The sequence below is a fragment of the Plectrocnemia conspersa genome, unplaced genomic scaffold (assembly GCF_051122295.1).
Source record: "Plectrocnemia conspersa isolate PC_06_02 unplaced genomic scaffold, ASM5112229v1 ptg000011l, whole genome shotgun sequence".
NCBI lineage: Eukaryota > Metazoa > Arthropoda > Insecta > Trichoptera > Polycentropodidae > Plectrocnemia > Plectrocnemia conspersa.
The window spans coordinates 19,721,923-19,745,350 of NW_028277175.1; the positions used below are offsets into that span (position 1 = coordinate 19,721,923).

The window sequence follows — 23,428 nt, forward strand, 5'->3', positions numbered from 1 at the left end:
CGCGAGGTTGAGAAGCGTGCACGCGTATGAAATTCCCGGCTGTGCGAACGCTATTCGAAAAACTGCGACCTTGACCGACTTCGGTCGAACTTCCACTAGGACAACTTTCGGAGAGTGAAGTGCGGGTATTACAGTTACACTACGCAACATGTGATCTCTGCTTTTTGCTTTATGGTATCTGCTTGACGCAAGTTGTTATATATAAATATGATTTTGATCGTTTCCATTATCATTCACAACAACCGTTATCGATTATTCGATAACAGAGTTTAAAAGCGGCCGAATGATATAAATATAAATTTAATTACGTTTTGATTATGCCTATAAAGATTTATTACCTCAAATAGTTGTTTACCATTTTCAGAATAGACATCCCATGATATAAATTTTATTTGCTACAATCTTATAGTATTATAAAATTTTTGCCACACGCTTTTAGTTTAACTATGTACCTAACAATCGCTGTAAATAATTCTATCGATATTTCTTTAATACAAACGACCTGCAATCAAAAATGCTTTAGCGCAGTTTCTTTCACATGCGACGATAACGATTACGAATATACCACTCTCGTGTATTGACTGCGTTCAAAGACTACGATAAAACACAATATTCGCTCACCTGGCCCCGACCGTCGCCGACGTCCCCTGCAGCCTCCTTCCGCGTGCAACCTTCCACTTGTGACCACATCTTCTCGCCACCTCCCCACCATCACCCTTTCGGCTCAAAGCTACGTGATATCGCAGCCGTAGCGACTTTTGGCTCGAGGTCTCGGTTCGATTTTGCGATCGGAAAGTGCAAAGAGGCGGACGTATCAGCATGGTCTGATCTGACCTCTCGTGTGTGAAAACGTGTGTTAATTTTCGGAAGACATGTGCCTGGGAATAGACAAGACTGTCGACGGCACCGGCGCGGAAGAGCTGCTACTTCCGAGCGCCGGTGTGCCGATTGTGGATCAACTACTACTGAAGACGTGCAACCCCTTTGGAAAGTTTTGGAGCCCGTTTGGCCTTCCTGGTTTTGTAAGCATTAAATTGCTTGTCCCTGTAACCATCGATAATGTTGTGCAGATAGAATGTAATCATTGCTATGTAAAATTGTACTGTAAACAAAATACACACTGTCTTGGGAATTGATGTACTATATCTAAATACTTCCTTCTACTGAGTCACATTCAAATCATCAGCCACTTTTGACATCTGGACGTTAAGGTGCAGGCTTTCCGGGTTAATCACACAATTAGCATACTAAATTAGAACTATGATCGCCCTCTCTAAATATGCAGGTCAAATTACCGATCTTCATACAGTCAAATCATGATAATTGATAAGTAGTAGTGAGTTTAATATAACTATTTTCTTAAGTAAGTAAAAATGCAGAATGTTTCACAAATCAATAAAAATAAAAGCGTGAGAATATTATTATTTTTAAATATATTTATTTACAAAAAAACTATTTTATTAGTATATAAACATACTCTGCAAATATTTATAATAAACTAAGCATCAATAGCTCTTCTTAAATTGGTTTATTTTGCATACAGTGCACAGTGCATGTTATATTATTGTTTTTGTACTCTTGCAAAACCTTACACGTCCAATATTTTAGCTTACAATATTATGAACAGGTTTTCCGTTCATACCATATATACATATAAATATTATTAAACTGAACGTTGCTATGCGGTTTCGCAGTTAGCACCGCGTCACAATTTTGTACACAAATCTTTCACTGATAACTTTTTGTCTTTTTTTAAATTCTTTAAATACGCTTAAGTCACATGTGCACTTCCAAAAGCTCACTTTCGCACTGATTAGATAACAAGTCCATGCATTAACAATTAATATTTGATCAAATAACGCTTTGACACCATCAATCAATTTGATTGAATTAAAGCCATTACGCGACCCTTGTTTGGTTTCATGTTTCATAATAATTTGCAGAACTGTCGTTATCTAAAACACTGTATCGATTTGACGTCAAGAGCTGCTGAACATTGTATTGATATTCGAGTCGTCTGAACGAACAATTCTGTCATCACTATTTGATCTTGCTCATTGAATAAATATCGATTCACGACGTTTCATCTTTGGATGCTAATCTCTGCAATCTTCAAACTGTGCCGCGGCCCTCGTGACACCGGTCACGTAGCCATGTTTGAGAATGGTTGATTTCAATTTTATTGTATTCCAGCGATCAATGCATTTATCTGGTTTGCTTTATTCAAACTGTGTGTTTTAATGTAGTTGTGTACACCTGTGTCAACAGTACACCTTCATACGTAACAATGTTTAAATATAGAGAGAATGATACAAATATTAAGACGTCAAACTGTCTATTGATTTTTTAATCAATTTTATTACCTAAATTACTATTCATTTGAAATCGATCGGTACAAGTTTGTTTCCTTCATGAGACTATTGTTAGTATTTATTTTTATTGCCCAATTATAGTGTGATCGGTAGAAGATATCTTATATTTGAATAGCTTCGTTTGCGGCAGATGATACGCCCATATTAGATTATATTGTATGTTATTGAAAGGACAATATGTTCTAATCTTTGATAAAGAAAAAAACATTAGCTCGATAAAATACCTCGTAGATAAAAATGTAAATAAAACTATATAATATTTTTTCAGGAGTCAGTGCATAAAAACAAATACACGCAGAAGTCACATGATTTAAGAAATAACCATGTTAATTTTTGAAATAATCAAATTATAAAAAAAAACACTTTATAGTATAAAACATATACAGGCAGTTCTCGAGTTACGACTACCTCGACTTACGACCATTCGGAGTTACGACGAAAAAAAAAGTTGTAAAAATTTTTTTTTTTATGTCATATACATAATTTCAAGACTGTGTTTGATAACTGTTTCATTCCAGAAGTAAAGAAGAACTGTGATGAAAACGACATAGCCTTTAAAAATTTAGTGATTCTTGTCAATGCTCCAGGCCATCCTCCACACTTAGGGGAATCACATCCAAATATAAAAGTGGTTTATTTACCTCCAAACACCACCAGCGTTCTACAGCCGATGGATCAAGGGGGTATTGCTAACTTCAAAGCCCATTATTTAAGAATCACTTTTGCCCAAGCAATTGCAGGAACAGACAAACATCAGACATTGAGAGAATTTTGGAAAAATTACAACATCTTTCATGCAATAAACAATATCTCAAAAGGATGGTCCAAAGTAACGACGAATTGTATGAACAGCATATGGAACAAACTCTTAAAAATATATAATGACAATATGTATTTTAATAAAAAAAGGGAAATAGATGAGATAGCAAATATTATTGTAAAATGTGCTCAACAACTTAATCTGGAAGTTGATAATGAAGATGCAATTCATCTTTTGGAAAATGACGTTGAGGAACTCACAAACCAAGATTTGATTGAGATTGAGGAACAACGAGTTGCAGAAAAAAATGTAATGGAACTAAAAGAATTAGATGAACTCGAAGAACCACCAAAAAAATTTGTGTTAAAAGACATGGCTGCAGCTTTTAGCCAAATCAATGATGCTATTAAACAATTTTAAAATATGGACAAAGACATCGATAGATCTTCGAGGGTACACGGCCTTATTCAGCAAGCACTTGCGTGTTATTATGAAATTTATAGAGAAAAGAAACAACAAGCTGTACAAATAAACATGGACGTTTTTTTAAGAAAAACAAGCACTATCACTGCACTCGCTGAAAAATCTCAAGAATTAACAATGGATATCAGTAGCACAGATGATAAAAATACTCTAGATCAATTCTTATAAATAAATGATTTATGTAGATATTTGCTAAAAAGTATTTAGTTAACAACTTGAAGTCAGCAATAAAAGTGGTTTTTGTATTTCGCATGTATGCATTGTTTTTAATTATTTTTTGTATGATTTTCGACTTACGACCTTTTCGAGTTACGACCAAGGTGATGGAACGGAATCCCGTCGTAACTCGAGAGCTGACTGTATACTACAATAATAGTGAAAGGGGCGATAAAATAATCATCTCGACAACCGAACATCGAGAACAATAGACAAATATCGCCCTGTGTACTTACACGTTGAGAACGAACCCGGGCCCTTAAACTGTAGTCCGCGAAGCTATTACCACGGAACCTTCCACTAAATGAAGCTTTAGGAATTATTTTCTATGTTCTCACTTTGCCAACAACTGGATTAATGCAATTATAATTCAACAAAATTGAACTCACTAATTTTTTGTTACTTCGCAAATAGCGCACTCCGTTCCTTTTTGGTATTGTTATATATTAAATTAAAGTGTATAAACTAACTCAATATAAAAGCAAACCTCAGAATAAAACTTTCAATGAAAAAACTACACCCATCTCTTTAAGTAAAACATATTTGAAGAAATATATTATAATAAGAATTATTTTAACCAATATATGACTAAGAAATGTTTTGTATGAATTAAATTTATTATTATTTGTATATTTTGCTTATTCTTTTTACTACTGTTTTTATTATTATATTTTTTTTCTTCTAATATATCATATATACTAATAAAAATAGTGATCTCTATTAATACCATTTATTTAAATAATAAGCAATACATTTATTGAGCCAGAAATTAAGTCTTAAGAGTTAGGCCAGTTTCACACGTGCCGGATGGATTAGGGTTGGGGCGGGGTCCGCAAAAAAATGTTGTTCAAGAGGGGGTCCATGGACTACGTATGTTTAAGAACCGCTGTATGTTGATGTTGTATGTTGAAATGTACAGGCTGAAAAAAATGTATAATATATGTTTACTCACTAATGCTTATTATTTTGCAAACCATATTTTATCTTAAGTGTATCCTATGATGCATTATGATAAACTGGTGATTGCGAAACTACGCAAATTGCTTTCAAAATATATTGACATTAACATATTTGATTGTGGCCGCGATATAAAGCAAATTGCTTTTTTATACGCGGTATTTTATGTATAGGATATTGAAAAGTGGGTTTTAATATTTTTTATTTAGCTTGATTATGTTCTTAAAAATATATTCAAAAGTCTTTAATTAGGAACCTTAAGTTTAATTAGGACCATTTCAGTCATGCTCTCATAAATATGGTTTCACTTTTTTTCAACAGTTTATCTAAAGTAGCATTTTCACAGTTAAATAATTTTCAGATGTAGAAATTTTAGATTACCTCGAACTCATCTGATTTGACGCACTATAATATTTTCTTTGATGCTTTCAAAAATATATAATTTACATGGATAGCCACACCTTTTGAATATAATAGAATCAGACACGTGATATATGTACGTACATATCAATTAAAATATGGCAGAATAGTCTAAAACCGTTGGTTGATTTTATTTTTCATATGAAAATATATATTAATGTATCGTATAAAACGTGAGCGATTTTCAGCTCAACGCCACAAAGGAATTCATCCGCAAATTCGCTTTCCAACTCTCACTTTACATAAATCGTATTCGCTTCTTTGTGTTCTCTTCCTGGCTACGATTTAATATGAGAAAATTGAAAACGTAGTACCTATGCATAATGTATAGATAGCAGAAAAATGCGCCGGAAAAGTCAGATAACTTTATTTTAACACTTCCAGCATCCCACGCCCAGAAATATGCACTCTGGATCATTTGAGATGCTGATGATGTTGTCCTCATTTCCGGCACGCGTGCCTGGGATCTTTTGATTTTCCCGGTGGTCGATTTTTGTCTACCTCTCTCGAAATGCAACCGATGAAAATAGCCTTTGATGATGGGGTTTCCAAAATGTGGTCCGCAAAATATCAAGATATCGAATGAAAAAGATTTTTTTCTGCAGAAGAAATATGGTACCGCTATAAAATACAGATGTTATGATAGCATTGTTGCTTCTTGTTCGTGTCGTTGCTGCTCTAAAAGCATATTGTGGTAATGTTGTAATTAACAATGATAATTAATAAGATTTTATCTTGTATATATCATGTTATTTTCTTCTTTTAAAAATTGCGCATTTAAGTGTATCCTATTTAAATAGATACAACCGACCTTCTGACATTTAAACAACTCATGTATAGTCTTTGAATAACAAAACTAATGTAGCAATTGAGTTTAATTATGCTTATAGTTCACTAAATTTTCTTGTCGAGATGATTGATGCTGTTTGTAAGTTTACAGTCCTGTTGACAACATATATTAATCTTTCTTGTTTGTTTTGTTTAATTCAACTATTTTCAACGCACTGTTATATTTAGCACTAAAATAAATCGATAAAGTCAACTTTCATTTTCTAACGTGACGTATAATTTACTTATTATTAATATGTTTTTTGATTACTTGGTCAATTTAGAATTTAGCAATTTAAATCTAATTTCACTCTGTAATATAATAATCAAAATATAGAGTTCTAACTCAATTTATATGTCGAATTACACTATTAGTTGTTAGTACGTTTTTAACTCTGCTAATAATTAAATTTTCTGTTATCCTGGAATAAAATTTAAGGTTTATGATCGATTATATTATTATTTGCTAAAAATCAGAAATCTCATTTAGGTCCTAAATATATCTATAAATTCACTATTGTAATGTAGATGAAGACAACAGGAATAGCACGGTTTTTTGCAACCGAGCAAAGGGGTGGGTTGACAAGGGTCAACCCACCCATTTTTTATTTTTGTAAACACCAAAAAACTAAAAACACAGTTGTGTATAATTTCTTTAGTCTTTGTGTATTTTAACAACGCAGTTAGTTAATTTTTACTTCCGATGTACAGCCCAATTTGTCAATAAAGAAAATATCGAATGAAAAATTACAATTTGTAATTGCCGAAATTACAGAAAATACTTAATTTACTTGTTAATATTATGCAGCTGTGGACTTTCTCAATGGCTGATATTGTTTTATTATCTCTTTTAAATCGACACGAATAATATTTAATTTGTAGTCTGTAATATAGTATTATAGAAATGTTTTTTTAAGCATACCGAGTTGTAGTATTTTTGCCAGCAGAGATAATTTAAATGAAATATGTACTGATTATAAGTTTGTTATTTTAATTCTCCGTTATATTAAAAATTAAAAAAACATACATTTCACGCAAATTTTATATACGTTTTATATTTAAATTTAATTATACACCTATGCATAGTGAAGCATATTCCATGGACTATTTGGGTGAAAATACATATGTCTGAATCGAGATAAAAATGTACAAATTTCGTGTATGCTACACCTACTTTTGTTTTCACTTCACCAGCCATCCCTATCATAAAAATGGGGAATATTTAGAATTACTGGGAACTGCATGGTATCGTTTATGTTGGTACAAAAATATCGAACATGCTAATTTGTGCTGAAATATCGGCCGGTGAGATTTTCGCATAAGTAGAGTACGCTCGGGATAAGGATTCCGGTTTGTTATTGTGTGCGTGAACAGTGGCTCAAAACAATTTCGCTCAGAATATTTAATTTTTTTATTTAAAAAAATATATATGTTTATTTAACATACATAGAGCTGAGCTAAGTTGGAAATTTCAACGGACAATTAAAAATATATTATATAATCGAAGAAACCAGACATTGATGTCATTAATTAAATATTTTCAAAATTCAAAATCTTTCACTAGTCAAAAAAATAATGAATTCTTTAGCTATTCTTTAAAAGCAAAAAGATGTAAAATGGGGAAAGAAATTATTCGCAGATTGTTTAATGGCTCGACGACTCTATTAAATCATTAGAATCCATTGAATAAATTTAAAAAATAGCATTGGCGCAACGATAAGAATAATAACTTTTTTAAGCCTTACAGAGAATAGTGTAAAAAAACCAACAACGTACGGATTAATGGAAAAATGATTAAAATATTTTAATCCACGGGTAAGAGAACGAATAACTTACAGCTTTGAAGCCTTGATATCAATTAACCCAGATATGCCCAAGAAATTTTGTTCTCTTAAAATTTCATTTATAAATAAAAAAACAGTGCCACGAGTTTAGTGACCTACGCATGGGACAGTGGTCATATCTGGGTTAAACCAATATCAAAACAAAATTATTTAAAATAAATCACTAGAGAAGATCGAACTTCTGTGCCACACTGCACTTTAATTACGAATACCAGCGTTGACGAATCAGCGACTGTCCTTAAAAGAGAAAGCGAGACAACGAAGTACACGCTACATCGCTTCTCCCTCTCATATACATGTACACGCACACAATAACAAACCGGCATCCTTATCCCGAGCGTACTCTAGGGTGGACTGATATTTCGACCCTGTAGGATTAAAAATGATAATATTATTCTACTTACATATCCTACCCCGATAAAACTACTTTGGTTAATCCCACACAAGAAGCATCATTTTATTCAAGCAATATGGGTATCGTCGTTTTCATGGTGATATCGTTTTCAAAAAATAAGATGTATGGATTAAGAAAATATATTTTCGGTATTACCGGTATTTCATTTTCTAATACCGGAAGCAAGTTTTTAAATTATATTCGCTGCACTAAATTAGATATCTTTATCCGTACCTATGTTATTAGTTTGCCTAGTATATCTACATAAGACGATCAGGTTGTGTATCGTGCTCAGAGGGTTCCGACGGCTGAGCCGTATGAGAACCAGAGTATTTATGGAAATGCAGTGACGATGAACTCACTCGCGTCCCATGACAGTGTTGCTTTTCCCCTTGAGTCGTTCAATATCCCGTTCGTTTCGAAGAATCAAGAGCATTAGTCACGCCGAATCGAATAAATGAAAAGGTTAGCGAATCGCCCATCAATATCGTTCTACCTCGAATATAAACGTAACGCGAAACAATTAACCTATCAACCGTTACTCACGCATTGTAGCTACTAGCTAACCGGTTGACTTGCTTATTTTCAGACGCTCTATAATAATACGAATGCTTCTGAAATAACCGAGGCGTGATTCACACGTGCCGTTCCCCGATTTAAATCGAATATTGTGTAGGTTTTACTATACATACACCTATGCGTTTTCAGAAATGCTAATCTGCGCGCGTTTCATTGACGCCCAGCTGACAGGTGAACCGTCAACGGACGATATACGATCCATTCATTATTTTTTTAAATATTTATAAAACCGGTTATTTATTATTATAGTGTAAATGCACGTGCTTTGGTTCAATATTACTATGCACCATAGATTCGGAATGTTGTATCTAAGTGCTTTGTTCTGCGTTCATTCTACACATATACACTATTTTATGCATTATGAGAAAAATGTCCAACCTTTTTGGCAACTATACGTCTGGTCCTGGCGAATCGATAGCCATTGTGAGAGGTCATGGAGTAGGTTCATGCGGCTCCATCCTCTGCGCATGCTCGGTGGATGTAGCGCTGTTTACAAACTTATTTTACACCATAACCCATTCAGACTCCGTACTGAGCAAATCTCTGCTTTGACGCCATAACAATGCACTGCCGCTGTCGCGACGCTTCCGAAAATCCGTGAGTTTCTTATCAAGCTAAGTTTATTGACAACATACCCTTATTTCTTAGAAACTTTCACTAGTAATTAGGAGCGATTTCGAAATATAATGTTTTCGTCCAGCACCAGTCAGTGTATGCCCGACTATCGGACCGTTATAATGTCGTCTAACGTCGAGTGCATCATCAAGTATAAATTGCCGGTGTGTGTTTTTGTGATTTAAATCTTGAGCGCACCTGTTGTTTGGTAAATAGGTAATCGCGTGCTTCGAGGGTAGCGCGAAATATACCTAAGTCTATTCAGGTCAAGGTTGTATGGATTTTTTTCCACCACTCGAACTCTCGGCTCTGTGACATTTATGTAATGCTTTTCTGGATGTGTGTATTTATGTTGGTTGCTCATTTCATGCGCTAAATCTGTACCAATGCTGCATAGATCACCACCACACGCGTTGCTTGAACGCCAAGCGGTGCTAGCTTTATATTTGCCTGTATCCTTAACCTTGATGATATCCTAAATGAGGAGTGACTCGATTTGATGTAGTGATTCAGAGCTTCTTATCTACTCATTTTATTAAATGATTCATATTCATGTTCATAAACGCATTGTAAATGTAGTAGTACCTTAACAGAAATTCTACCAAAACATATATTCGTTTGTTGAAGCACAAATTTTTAGATTGACAAAGGTTAAGTGATTCAATGATAAATAATACATGTCATCTTATCATAAATCTATCCATTCACATCAATTAAGTATGCGTGCCATCAAAAAATAGCTGAATTTAATAACAATGTCGAATATGTATATTTAACTAAGAAATATATGGCCCATTGCCATTTTTCTCATTTTTGCTTTCCAATTTCAGAATTTTGGTCATCTAACAGTCTAATAATAATGTTTCTTTAACGACGACGATGGTACAATTGCATACACGTTCTTATCGATCAACGAGGGTCGCATTAAAAAAACGAGGTAGCTTACTAGGTATGTGCTGATCCATATCACCACGCACGTGGAACGCTACCTCATTTAGTTTATGCAACCCTGTCGATCAATTCCGGGCATACGCGACATGCATAATATACATAATATTTCGTTACTAATTAATATATATTTATTTATATATTTAATATATATTTATTTACTTCCAAACAAAAGTTTAACTACGTGTTATCCATTGCGTGCACCACTGCCGTTACCGGTAATAAGCTCCTACGAGCCCAACCCTTCGGGTGGGCACCCAGCTCTGACAGCCGGGTGAGCGGTTCCTTACCCTCCCGTAGTACTAAAAAGATATATTGTTTTGCTCCCGAGCACCAATGAGACGGACTCTCGCTGGCTGGCCGGCATTGCGTATCATCTTAGTAATAGCACCACCCCACAGGTCTACGCGGGGTGTTTATGCTATCTCAGTCGCAGCCTTCAGCCCTTCAAATTCCTTAATATTAGTGGTTTTTTAAATTAATCTCACTAAGCAATGCATATGATAATTTATGTATGTCTTCTTCCTTCATATTTAAAAAGGTTAAAATAGTCAATAAAATATTTTTTCTCACTTTTCGTTTTTAAAAGTTTTATATTTCTCGTTGTTGTTAAATGCAAGATGGTCACAGACACAAGAGTAGAATTAAGTATAAAATGTTATGTGTAATTCTAGAAACTCGATTCTTAGCGACCCTTTTTTACATAGAAAAATTGAGCAGCTTATATTACAAAAACGCCGCAAAAACACAAGAGCAAACACATATTCTCTAGTCTGTGCGTACATATTATGTTTCTTTTACATAAATAATTTTTTTTAAATATCGAGGGGATATTCATTTATTTCATTACTATGTGAAATGGCCAAAAAAGGACCAATGTCCAACTTGGTTTTTATTTTTATCTTTTTTTTTGTATTATTTTATTCCCAATATAAATTACCTTTTAATATATAATTTTTATATTTAAAACGTATTAAACGAAGTAACAAAGAAGAAATTTTGTTTTTACTCTCTTTTGTAAAAAAATATTTTTGTGACAATGGTTTTTCTTTAATTAAGATCGTTTGTGTTTGTATGTGTCAAATTAAGTTTTAATTGTAATAACACCGTTCCTTCTTCACATGCAATCTGCTATCAAAGGTTAGGAATCTTGACTTCATTGACAACCGGAATGATTGTAAATGGAGTCAAGAATGGAATAAGACGTTCTAATCACACGCAGTCTTCTCAGTCATGAGATTTTCGCTGACCTTTCTCCAGTTACATGATTGAATATGATGGTTGGTGAATTCAAACCACAATTGGCTCTTAATTTTTTGCTAGATTTAGTCTTTGCGGTCAATTTAACAGTCGCTTCTTGAGTTCACTTTATATATTTTAAAATAAAAAATGTCTGACGTTATTTTTACACAAATCTCGCCTCTGTTGATTGTTGATGTTAAAATAGCGAGATCGTAGAGCGGTCTGGCTATTCCGCGACATAATCGGTGTATCTATTGTTATTTTATTGGCGTAAACGGCATCGCTAAAAAAACATTACGAACGTTTTCACAACATCATGAGCGACTGTAAAACTGTTTCATATCTGCGCCAAGACCTCCTTTCTGTGTGAACGCTCCCAGATGAGCGCTCGCGTTCGAATCCATTAGTCGTCCACCAAAGTGGTTATAGTTGTTTGCTCGGCCATTTACCGCGCCTGTTGTCTTGATAAACAGTTTTTGATTAAAATTTTCAGGACGGCAACGTCGCGACACAAGCTGTCGCCAGAAGTCTAACCGGCAAGCTGGCCGCCCTGCAGGATGCGGGCTGCACGCGCCCCAACACGGCTCCGGTGACCAAGGAAGCTTCCACCATCACAGGTAAATCACAGAAACAACAATTTCCTCTTGATCGTAAACCATCGGTTGCAAGTAGTAATCTTGTATTTGTGTCAGTATTGAATATAGAGAAGAAGTGGAGTTGTTGACTCATTGCTGAATAGTTTTTAAACTGGAATACTTTTTTTCAGTGTTAATTTTGTCCTGTCCTCAAATTCAGCAAGCTATATTGAACGGTTCTTCGTCTATCCTGCTTTTCCGTCTCAAACTGGCCACTAACTCTACCTACTTTATTACTGTGCGATTTTATTTATCATTCTTGTCATATATAGTTTCTTCTGGCTTGGAATCTCAGTAGAGAGGTCATTTGAGGGGAGGCGGGTAGAGACATTTGCTTTCCTTGAATTTGGCCAGAAAAATTTATGTAATTTAATTTAATACTACATATGCAATAGAAATGTTTAAAAAAAAGCTAAAATGACGTCTCTGGTTCTAAACCAGAATATATCGGGTTACCCCTCGAAGAAAATCTAAAAAAACAGTCTCAAATTAGGGTTCCTGATTACTCGTAGTTTTCAACTATTCGAATATTGAATAAAAAAATGGATGAAGTATTTATTTATTTAACCAATTAGTGCGGAAAATCAATTAATTGCCTACAAATATTATTAAATTAAAAATTATTATCGATTAGTAATAATTATTTTAATTAATCATTAATTACTTTTTTAATCATACAACTTTTTGAATTATGTAAAATATGTATCACAATGCTGTGAGAATTACTGATTAGTGAGGGCGTCAAAATGAAAATGCTTAAATTATTATTTTGCATACTTATGGATTAGCGACGTCATTTCAGCTTTTTCAAATCATCAGATTTAAGAACAGCTGCGATTGAATTAATTCAGAAAAAGTGAAGTGACATTTTAAATACATAATTTTATCAAATTTATTGTATGTCTATTCAATAGCTAATCATGTTTGGAACGAATTTGATATACATAAAGTGATCGTATTATTGAACTGATTGAAATATAATCTTTGCGTCTAAAACAAGAAATACAAAAACGTAAACGAACTTCACAAAAATTTACGACGCACGTCTATTTTTGAGATAAGCGTTTAAAATTAATAAAGGGTAGGCATTTCCAATATTTTGTTTCTGCGAATTTCGGTCATAGTAGATACGGCCGATAAACATTATATTCATAAATGTCTTTCGAAGGCGTAAACGCATTTTTTGTTGAGTAGAAGCATTTCATTGTTTTGCATTTCGAAACAAAATAAAGGCGCATCAAGACCATAGATTTTAGAGCCGCACTAGCCACTCGAGTATATTGAGAGGAAAAACGATTACCTATGTTGCTTAAATATACAAATCGTTCCATTTTATAATTTTTTTAATTTCATTCGAATATTTTACAAATATTCGGTCAATAATTCGACTATTCATAAATTAAAAAATTAGGCAAATAATTCGATTGAGAACCTTATCTCAAATCTATCCCGAAAATAATTTTTTAAATATATCAATTCTGTGAATTAATATCGAAACACATTTTCGCCGTTAGCTTATATTTTTACAGTGAAAATATAATTTATGTGGCAGGTGCTAGTAAAACTATATGATTTTTACAATTCCATTTGCAGTAATACATACTTATAACCATTGTAAAGATTTATTTTCACTAGTGAAGTACAAATAAATTTTTACCAGTAGATATATATTCAACTTGCGAAAATATAATTAACTGACTAGTAAAATTATATGCTGCTCTAAAATGTCGATTAAACTCAATTCGATAGTAGCGAAACGTCCATTTGCTGTTCTAGCTCAAATCTAATAAAAATACCTCTATGTTTTAAAAAAATGATAGCTATCCTTTCCGATATTACTATTGACTGATATAAGAGTGCTGATCAAAGTGTATTCAAATCGAATTTTGGTCAATAGGAGGGCGTAAAAATAATTATCACTTCTCAGAAGTCAAAAATTCACATCAAAAGCAATAAAATCGTGTCGGCGCCGTTGCAGTGCAGATTTTTGATTTCTGAGAAGGGATAATTATTTTTCGCGCTTTCCTATTGGTCAAAATTCGGATTGGATGTGCTTCATTCGATTTTCAATTAGTGGCATATATTATACGTCGTAATATTGCTATAGAAATTTTTAATATGAACGCTAAATAACCGAGTGATTCTCAACAGGGACGCCCCTGCTCTCTTGAATTTGACCAGAAAAATGCATCTCATTTATTGAAACTTAATGAAATGGAAATATTAAAAAAAACGGCCACTAAATGGCCACCTTTTGACCTCCCTGGAAAAGGTTAAATGGCATTCCTGAATGTCAGCTTCTCTAGTAAGTCAATAATCGATTATAAAATAACTCAGGTTTCAAGTGTCACCTGTTGAAGACGTGCCTAAGGATTCGCACCGGTCTTATCGATTAGCACGTCGCAAAGTATTATGTAAATGTTTGGCATAGACCATTTAAAATAGAACGAGGTGTCTCACATTAATGTATATTATACAAGAAGAGCAGCATAGTAACTATTTATTGTTCAATGTTTTCTGGGTCGAACGCGTATCAACCCCACTGGTGCATTGCTCTCGTTCGAGGAAACGCCCAAGCCGACAATAATTCCATGGACGCACTACTTGGCAAGATTTGAGGATTTTTTTACAATCATGTTATCATTGAGCGGCGTGAGAACTTGGAGCCAGCGTGAGAAATGGTCGCTTATTTTTTTATCGCCGCCATCGAATAGTTTCTCGTTTCTGGGTCGGATAGAACGTGGTTATTCCATAAATACGTTTACTATAAGGTTTGTCTGTGGCATTATATGGCATAATATATCTATCTGCTTTACATATACAGATATGTTCGATGGCAGAAATATTTTATTTTATAACTTGGTATTCAAATTTATTAAACAAACAAGACATAACTTATTACTTCGCGAAATACAAAACGTATTTATTGTTACTGTACTCAATCAAATCTTATTAAGTTCGAAACGACTCCCACACACAGCATTTGTAAATTTTAAATTTTCTATAATTAATTATTCACTAGTGCGTGATCCGATACAAATAATATAATACCAACGAATGTATCTTCTTTAATATTTATTGCAAAATATGTTAATACGGTAAAATATGTTAATAATATAAAATTATTGACAGTTGCGAAACGTCCATTTGCTGTTCAAACCCTACGATTATTTTAAAGCAAAATTCGCTAGTGGAGTACAGGATTAACCAATAACTGATCATTTATTATATCTACTAATTAAATACATAGTTATATTTGCAGACCATTTATTTTATTTTACTGATTATTAATGGAATTATTGACTTATCAAATAATTAGTTGCTAATATAAAATTAATTTTAAATCTATTTTGTTCTGTTTTGTCACAGTTCTGATTCGATGTTATGTTATAAAATGTTCTGTTTCGTCCGGTTATTATTTTCATCAAGAAAATGGAATCAGTGCTTCTTTTACATTATGTCGAAAATGCTTATTAAAACTACCAAAAGATCTAAAACTTTGATTCAGTCCGAATAGCAGATTTTGAGTTTCAAGAAATCTGAAAATTCGGATTCTTAAAAACATCTCCGAATTTGTAATTCCTAGTTTAACATATGTAGTTAAATGACATTAGCAAGTTTTTTGTTTTATGTATTACTATGTCGTACCGATGAAATCATCGTACCTACGTTTTAAATGCAAGGAATTAAATTACAAAGGAAACATTGCTGCTCTTGATCTTGTGCTTGTGATGTTGTATTTGACAATCTCGCATGTCATGTTGGAATTATAATTGATTTTTGCGATATTCACCCCTAACAATAAGTTTTAAAAATACCGATTCGCAGACATGTTGTTACAATATTAAATTCCTTTTACAAGACAATGCGATGTGTAATTCAAGGAACACCAGAGTTGAAGTTTTTCGTCGACAAGATAAATGAGTTCATTCTTGATTAGATCAGTATCTTCGATTCAGTCTATATCATGATTCAAATAATAGCGAATCCATGGTTTAACTTTTGCGTATTCGCAGTTATATATTTTTTTTAAATCGACAAAGTATTTTTTTATTAAATCTTTGGGAAGTTAGCATCTACTTTCGTATTACGGATTGGTAACTTAGCCAAAAAGGTTTTAATATTTCAATTGTATCTATAATGGTATTCTCACAAACTTGAATGGAAAGATTTATATTATATTATTCATATATTGAAAAATATATATCCTTTCTGGTAATATATTCTATGAGTGAGTTTTTCTTTCTTCCACAAAAATATTAATACACTTTTCCCTCGATTTACGCGATTTAAAAAAAATAATTTTTAAATTCTTTAAATCAAACATATTTGTGTGGCGATGTACAAACGCATGGCTCACTCCCACTTCTTGCACTTGACCTACACTTGGAACCTCTTCCACTGCCCATGCTGTTGCTTTTTGGAGTGCATGCGTGTCGCTGAAGATTTTGCTCGTTTATTTCATAATTTAAAGAAACGTTAAAAAGTACACAAGCATTCGATTGTTTTATTACAAATTTTATTCTATGCCTCGATTTACGCGACAATTCTTGGAACTTATCTACCGCCTAAATCGAGTGATAAGTATACTAAAGTTCTAGGTTGGTAGAAATAATGATAATCTTCTAATCGCGGACCCTCTGAAATATGTTGTTTATGGGTTAAGAACCACTGATATAAACTATAATGAAATTCACTTTAACTTCTTACAATTGGAAAATCTATCTAAGATACTTCTTGGCATACTTCGCTAAAACTCAGGTGTTGATTTGACATGCAGTCACCAAACCTAAATAATAAATAAAAATAGATAGATGCTGTATTAAATAAATAATGTTGAGTTGCAGAAATAAAACGTAGATGTAATAGAATCAATTGCGCATATGTCAAAGACATCCATATTTCATATATTTTAACACAGGGTTTTCTATGTAAATTTTTACGCTTCCTATGAAGAATGGTTGTTGAGTTTATGGCATAATGGGTTACTCTGCTTCATATATATGCAATATATATACATTTTTGAAATATAACAAGTTTTCTTTTACAACTACCACAGCCCTGATTTTGGCAATCAAAAGTTGATTCACCATCTCGGCGCCAGCATGGTCAACCGTAAATTAAATATATTACTCGGTACTTTCAGAACTTATTGTTTCAAAGCTTACCAAAGCATATTTATGGACCTGAACTCAATTGAACCTTTCTATATCCATAACTTGCATTCTAAGTCGGAGTGACTACCACATATTATGGTCAAAAATTTTATTTATATATTTATGTATTACAAATACAGATCATTCAGTTTAGTTTCAAACAAATATAGAATTATGCAGCTCAATCAATAATTACTTAGCTGTTATCAAGAAATATTACCAACACGTTGTTTCATCGTGAAACTGTTGATTTTAAAGAATAAATGCAGGCCTGTCTCAGCACATAAATATATGTGATTTTTGCATTTTACATACAAGTGAAACGAGTACCGGTGCTTACATTTGTTATGTTTATGAAGTTGGACTTCGTGTGGGACTATGAACAACCTTATCTATATCTCGCCTTCCTTCATCATCGACCCTCAAGTAAATAAACATTGCCCAAAGAAGGCATCAACATGCCTCTACTTGAGGCACTCAGTTGCATCCGGTGGGTCGGTCGCGGTGCACCCCGTCAAGTCGTTGGCCGGCGTCCATCGCGCCCGTTTATTTCTGGTCGCCGCGTAATCTCCTCATCTCCCGCGAATCGGTTCAGTTCGGTTCGGTTTCGTCGTCCGGGCGCCATGTCTTCTCCGGAGGAGTAGGCCACACCATGTACACGGCTGCTGCGGCGGCCACCAGGAGTCGCTCTGCCAAGGTGTCGCACTCCGAGGCTTGCGACAAGCACAGGCTGTTGTGTACCTGGAACGACGGTATACACCACCATCGCTTCTTCTTTTATGTAACGCGGCTGAAAGATGCGATCGTTTCCTTCCGGCGTTGCGGTTAAATGTAGGCGACTTCTTCCGGATCGGTGGTGTTACATAAGAGTGGTATTGGGTCGTGTGGTGCTGGAGTGCGTCCAATACATAGACTTCGCACTGACCCGATGCGCTTTTTAAAGATCAAGCTAATGAATCATATTTAATATGGTTTAAAAAAAGTTAATAATCAACAACACAATCAAAACAATTACAGTTTAATTGATACATCGATGTTCTTCAGTCTCCAAATCGATTTTTAACAGCACAAACTGTCATCATCGCAGTTGAGGTAAAAGACAATTAGAAAAGAATATTGTCATTGTTTTTGCAGATGCCTGCAAGAGGTTTTGTTTTGATCTGTAAGATTGAATGAATTCATGTGGTCCATTAAATAAAAAATCGGATGACCGATTAATAATCTTTATGATGCCTTTCTCTTTCTTGTTCGCAATAAGAAATTTTCCATGGAATGACTTATTTACTCATAAATTCATCATTTTTTTCGTCATCAATTAATAGCATACTTTCAAACTCATCAATTACTTCTTAAAAATATTATTAGTTTTATTCAGAAAATCGTATTGAAACTATGCTTTTATGACATATTTTCTGGATTCCTAAAATTTATTTTGATTGATATTTTTAGCTCCTAATCCTGACCAGCTAATTATCTGGACATTTTCTGGATTTTAAATTTTATAACATGCACCTTTTGAACGAGTGTTTTTCGAAATTCGAATAATAATGTAAGTAGCCCGTATGTTTACATAGTTTTATTATGGATTCAGTTCATCTATTGATTGTAAACTATAATCATAGTTTATAATTTATAAAATAGTTGTCATTGATTCCCAGACTTGATTTCAGTATGGCGTCTTAATACTCCCATATCCCATTGTAACACATTGGACTCATGCCTGTCATGTTACAATGGAAAATTTAACATAAATACTCGTCGAATTTTAATCTTTTTTCAACATTATTTTTAGAGAATCAAATAAATTGGCACGTGTTTTACATACAATACAAACTTTTTTTCAGCTTCCTGTTATTTTGCAGCTAATATTTGGCCTACTTAAATATTTAGTTCTTGAATTCATAAGATTATTCGAATAGCGCAACGTTACTTAAACCGTTTGGTTCATGTTTATAATGTTATGAGCTATTTTATTACATTATATAGAGTAGCGTGTAGTGTAGGACCATATTTATGAATGTAAATTATATTATAAAAAAAAACGCGGAGAATGGCAAAACATTTATTATAACACTGAAATTATTGTATGAGTTATTATTATAATTCTGAGTAAAATATTTAATGCATGGTCACTTTCCACCGCGTAATATTTTCCCCTCGTATTCTGAAAAAGATGGCAACATTTTATCGCATGATTTATATAGCATTTACATAAAAACATTGTCTCTTATTTCATTTAGCCGGCGAAAAAAAATGACAAAAAAATGTCTACAGAAGCAGTGTTTTTAGATATTGCTAAAGCTTTCGATCGCGTTTGGCACGCTTGTTTTATATATATAAGCTAACTAAATTCGTTTTTTAGTATCTTTAGTTAAATTAATTTACTCGATTGTAAGCGGTAAAATCTTTAGAATTAAAGTTCTTCTGCAATTTTGTACGCTTCCCCGTTTTGGTGATACATAATTGATACTCGTAAACACGTAGGAACTTTCCCTTTCGCTCGCTCGCGTGTTAAGTGACGAGAGTGAGTGAGAAGAAGTGGGCGTGCTGAACGCATGTAACGCACGCCCTTATCTCTCACTTACTCTCGTCACTTAACGCGCGAGCGAGCGAAAGGGAATGTATCTCACCGTACGCGCCTGGTAAATACCCAATTAAACTTCAGTTACAACAAAATATTTCGTTAAGAATCGCGTCAAATGCTCCATGGTTTGTCCGCAACTTGATGTTGACACCATAACCGTTCACTACACCGCAAAATTATTAAAACTTGTAAAAACGCATTAATAAACAAAATATACGAGATAATAAGAAATATACTAAAATAAATACTAATTACTATGTATGTATGTGTAGAGTATGCTCGCGATAAGGATTCCGGTTTTAATTGTATGCGTGTACATTGTGGCTCGGAATATTTAGTCATTTTTTTATTTAGAAAGAAAATACATGTTTATTTAACATACATTTATGATATTAAATTATAATTTATTTCTTTGGATTGAGCAAAAAGTGGTTTTCCTTTTCCGAGTTTAGATATTATTCTAAAAATATTAATTAACCTAATCGATTCATAATAATAAAATAAATTTAATTTTCATAATAATTGTTATCTTTCATTTTAAAATAAATCCTATAAAAGAAAATCAAGCACATTCCTTGTAACACTGCACTTCAAGCGATGACGAATCAACGAATGTCCTTAAAAGATAAAGCGAGACAACGAAGATTCCAAGTCAATAGGCATACGCGCTAATATCGCTTCTCCCTGTATACAATACATTCACAAAAAGGAATCCTTATCGCAATCGTACTCTATATATGTGTATGTATGTGTAAATGAAAAAATAAAAATTGGAAAAGAAGGAAGAAAAACATTCAAAATGATTTTTGTTAATAAAACACATTAGATGCTATATAGTCACGTTAAAATCCTTGCATTCTTTTAGTTAAACGCTCGAGGAGGTCGGAATGAAATGTTATTCGTTATTCCTAGAGTTGGTCATAAAACTTTTATTGTCAAACAAAGTTTTCGGAGTGAAATTCAGCTGTGAATTTAACGAATTTCAACTACTTGTTTTTAAAATTGCAGCGGTTAAGACCATTTAAAAATATTCATATCAATTTAATTCTTAACAAAAAACATTTAATACACTATTTTACATTTTTTTCGAGAAGAAACACTAGTAGCGTGCATAGATAATTTAGAAAAAATAATGTTAGTTTTAAATAAAAAGTAAAAATTTTCGTCACTCGGTCACAAAACTCATAGAGTTAAATTATTATAATATTGATAAAAATAACCCTACGCGGATAAATGAACTGCAGCGTTGCGACTTCCTAGAAAACTTGTATGTTATGTCAGTGTTACCCAATATTTTTGAGTGCGCGACCCAAATTTTAGAACGACAATACGTCGTATTCCACAGAGCTTTATCTTTAAATCTTGCCCCTCCTCCCTCCCGCATAATTTGAACCAATTTTAACCCTTTGACCGCGGATGACACGTATAGAAGTTATCAAGAAAATCGCCAATATGCTTTAAGCACCTAAAAGTGTCACGAACCATTGAGCCTTGTAATGTTTTTTTTTAAATTTAAGGTTGAAAAACACTTTAAATTATTGAAATAATTTTTAAATAACTTATGGTATAAATAAGTGCTCCCCCACATATTAGAAAATTTTGAAATGGCGCGCAAAAATATCAGCCGCGTTGAAAGGGTTAATGATAGTTTATATGATATAAATTATGTTATGAAAAAAATGAAATAAACACAGACTTACCACAATTACCCTTATCATATTCGCACACACATAAGTCTGTTACATTTCAGACTCATTTGCTTTAAATGTAGTAACATATTAATTAATAAAGTATATTATTATATAATATTTAAAAAAATATTGAATATAAATTAGTCGAGTAGTGAGCTCACCGATAGATTACCTATTTGTTTATATATTTATATAGATTATATTTTTTCTCTGTAAATATATATTTTTTATATATGTATTAACGTAATAAATATGGCATTCGATACAACAATCATGCCATAATTATTTCAAAATGCAAATTAGTATATTGGAAAAATTTAAATTAGTCACCCCTGGTGTATATAGCATATCAAATGCGATAAAATATAATAATCGTCTTAAAACAGAACGTTATCGCTAGTTTGCAAATACTTAGGTGACGTGTATTGCACCATTTGTTCTTCGGCGAACTGTTTGATTTTTTTCCGGTTACACAATCAATATTCGCACACTTCGAAAGCGAAAGGAGCGCTGTTAACTCAGCGTGAATATCTCCATACGCGATCAGTTGCTATGAAAATATGTTTTCGGAGGCAGGTACGGATAGTGTTGGTGCTATTGAATACGTCTATTATTATAAACTCGTATTTATATACAGGCAAATCCATATTTTTTCGACAAGATATAAACTATTTATAATATATATTTTGAATTGTCTCAGCTACCGGTGTAATCTGCTTTCTTGACAACCTTTGGAGCTAGCTTATCAAGAGTAACGACGTTCTGTATACTTGTTGTTATTTTTTGCATTTATGTACGCATGCGAAATGGTCTACTAGAGTTGCTCTATTGTCGGTCTCAATTAGCTGATTGACGCTATCCTGTCGACTCGCAAGCGCTCTGCCAAAGTGGGTGAGGGTTTGGTAGGAAATTTTAAAAAACAAGACAAACGCGCGTAGTAACCACATACGTTACGCTATAAATATACCAGTGACGCTTTTACGGCGTGACTCTTTCAATAAAAAGAAAGCTCGTTGAGACAAACGGTGGCAAGTGTCCAAAAAAGAAAAGCCATTGACTGGACGCTCGTCGTTTTTCTGTTCCGATTTCCGCTCGTACGGCGGTACGTGTATCTGTGCTTTACTGTACGAAGACCCCCACGATAAGAGAATGCCACCGAAGACTTGTGATTGATTTTAATTGAAACTTAATACAACAGTTTGTTCATAACAGTAGGCGTACTATGCGATCGATAATACCGCAGTGAAAGGGTGAAGAATAGATACATTTTGTCGACGAATTAAAATATATATTCGGGAGATATTTGGATCATAAATAATTATCTTTAGAGCACACCCTTTATTTGTATCTAAATATGGACACTATAAACCACGATGCATGTATGTTTGTCTCGCGCCTGCTCGCTTTTTTGACACCCAGCGTGATAGCCTAATGAAGTATTGCAATATTTCAGTTCAGATTATTTCATCAATGACAACGGATGATTTCATTCCTTTCTTCGTCACCATGTTCGTCACTTATTTTGTTTCTATGCATGACATTGCCACAGAAATAAGTTGACGATGCATTTCAGCAGTAGTATTCATTTCGCACAGAATAATTGACGCGGCCATTTTAAACACGCAAAAACGGTATTATTGCCAACCGATTGAGAGTAATCGCTGTCATTTTCACTAGCCCTGTATCTTTATTTTCCTAATATCT

General features: G+C 33.4%; 1 protein-coding gene across 4 annotated transcripts in view; it reads left to right on the plus strand.

The window, feature by feature from the left end:
* Nucleotides 1-23,428, plus strand: part of milt (trafficking kinesin-binding protein milt) — a 79,085-nt gene that overhangs the window by 8,969 nt on the left and 46,688 nt on the right. Inside the window, exons 1-2 of one of the 4 annotated variants that reach the window (XM_088197898.1) lie at nt 517-1,022; nt 12,152-12,275. In XM_088197898.1, coding sequence (XP_088054024.1) covers nt 873-1,022; nt 12,152-12,275 — 274 coding nt within the window. In that variant the 5' untranslated portion in view covers nt 517-872. Of the gene's footprint in view, nt 1-516; nt 1,023-12,151; nt 12,276-17,549; nt 18,202-22,275; nt 22,301-23,428 lie in introns of those variants that run through there. The other 3 variants (XM_088197906.1, XM_088197899.1, XM_088197904.1) reach the window with 3 other exon arrangements.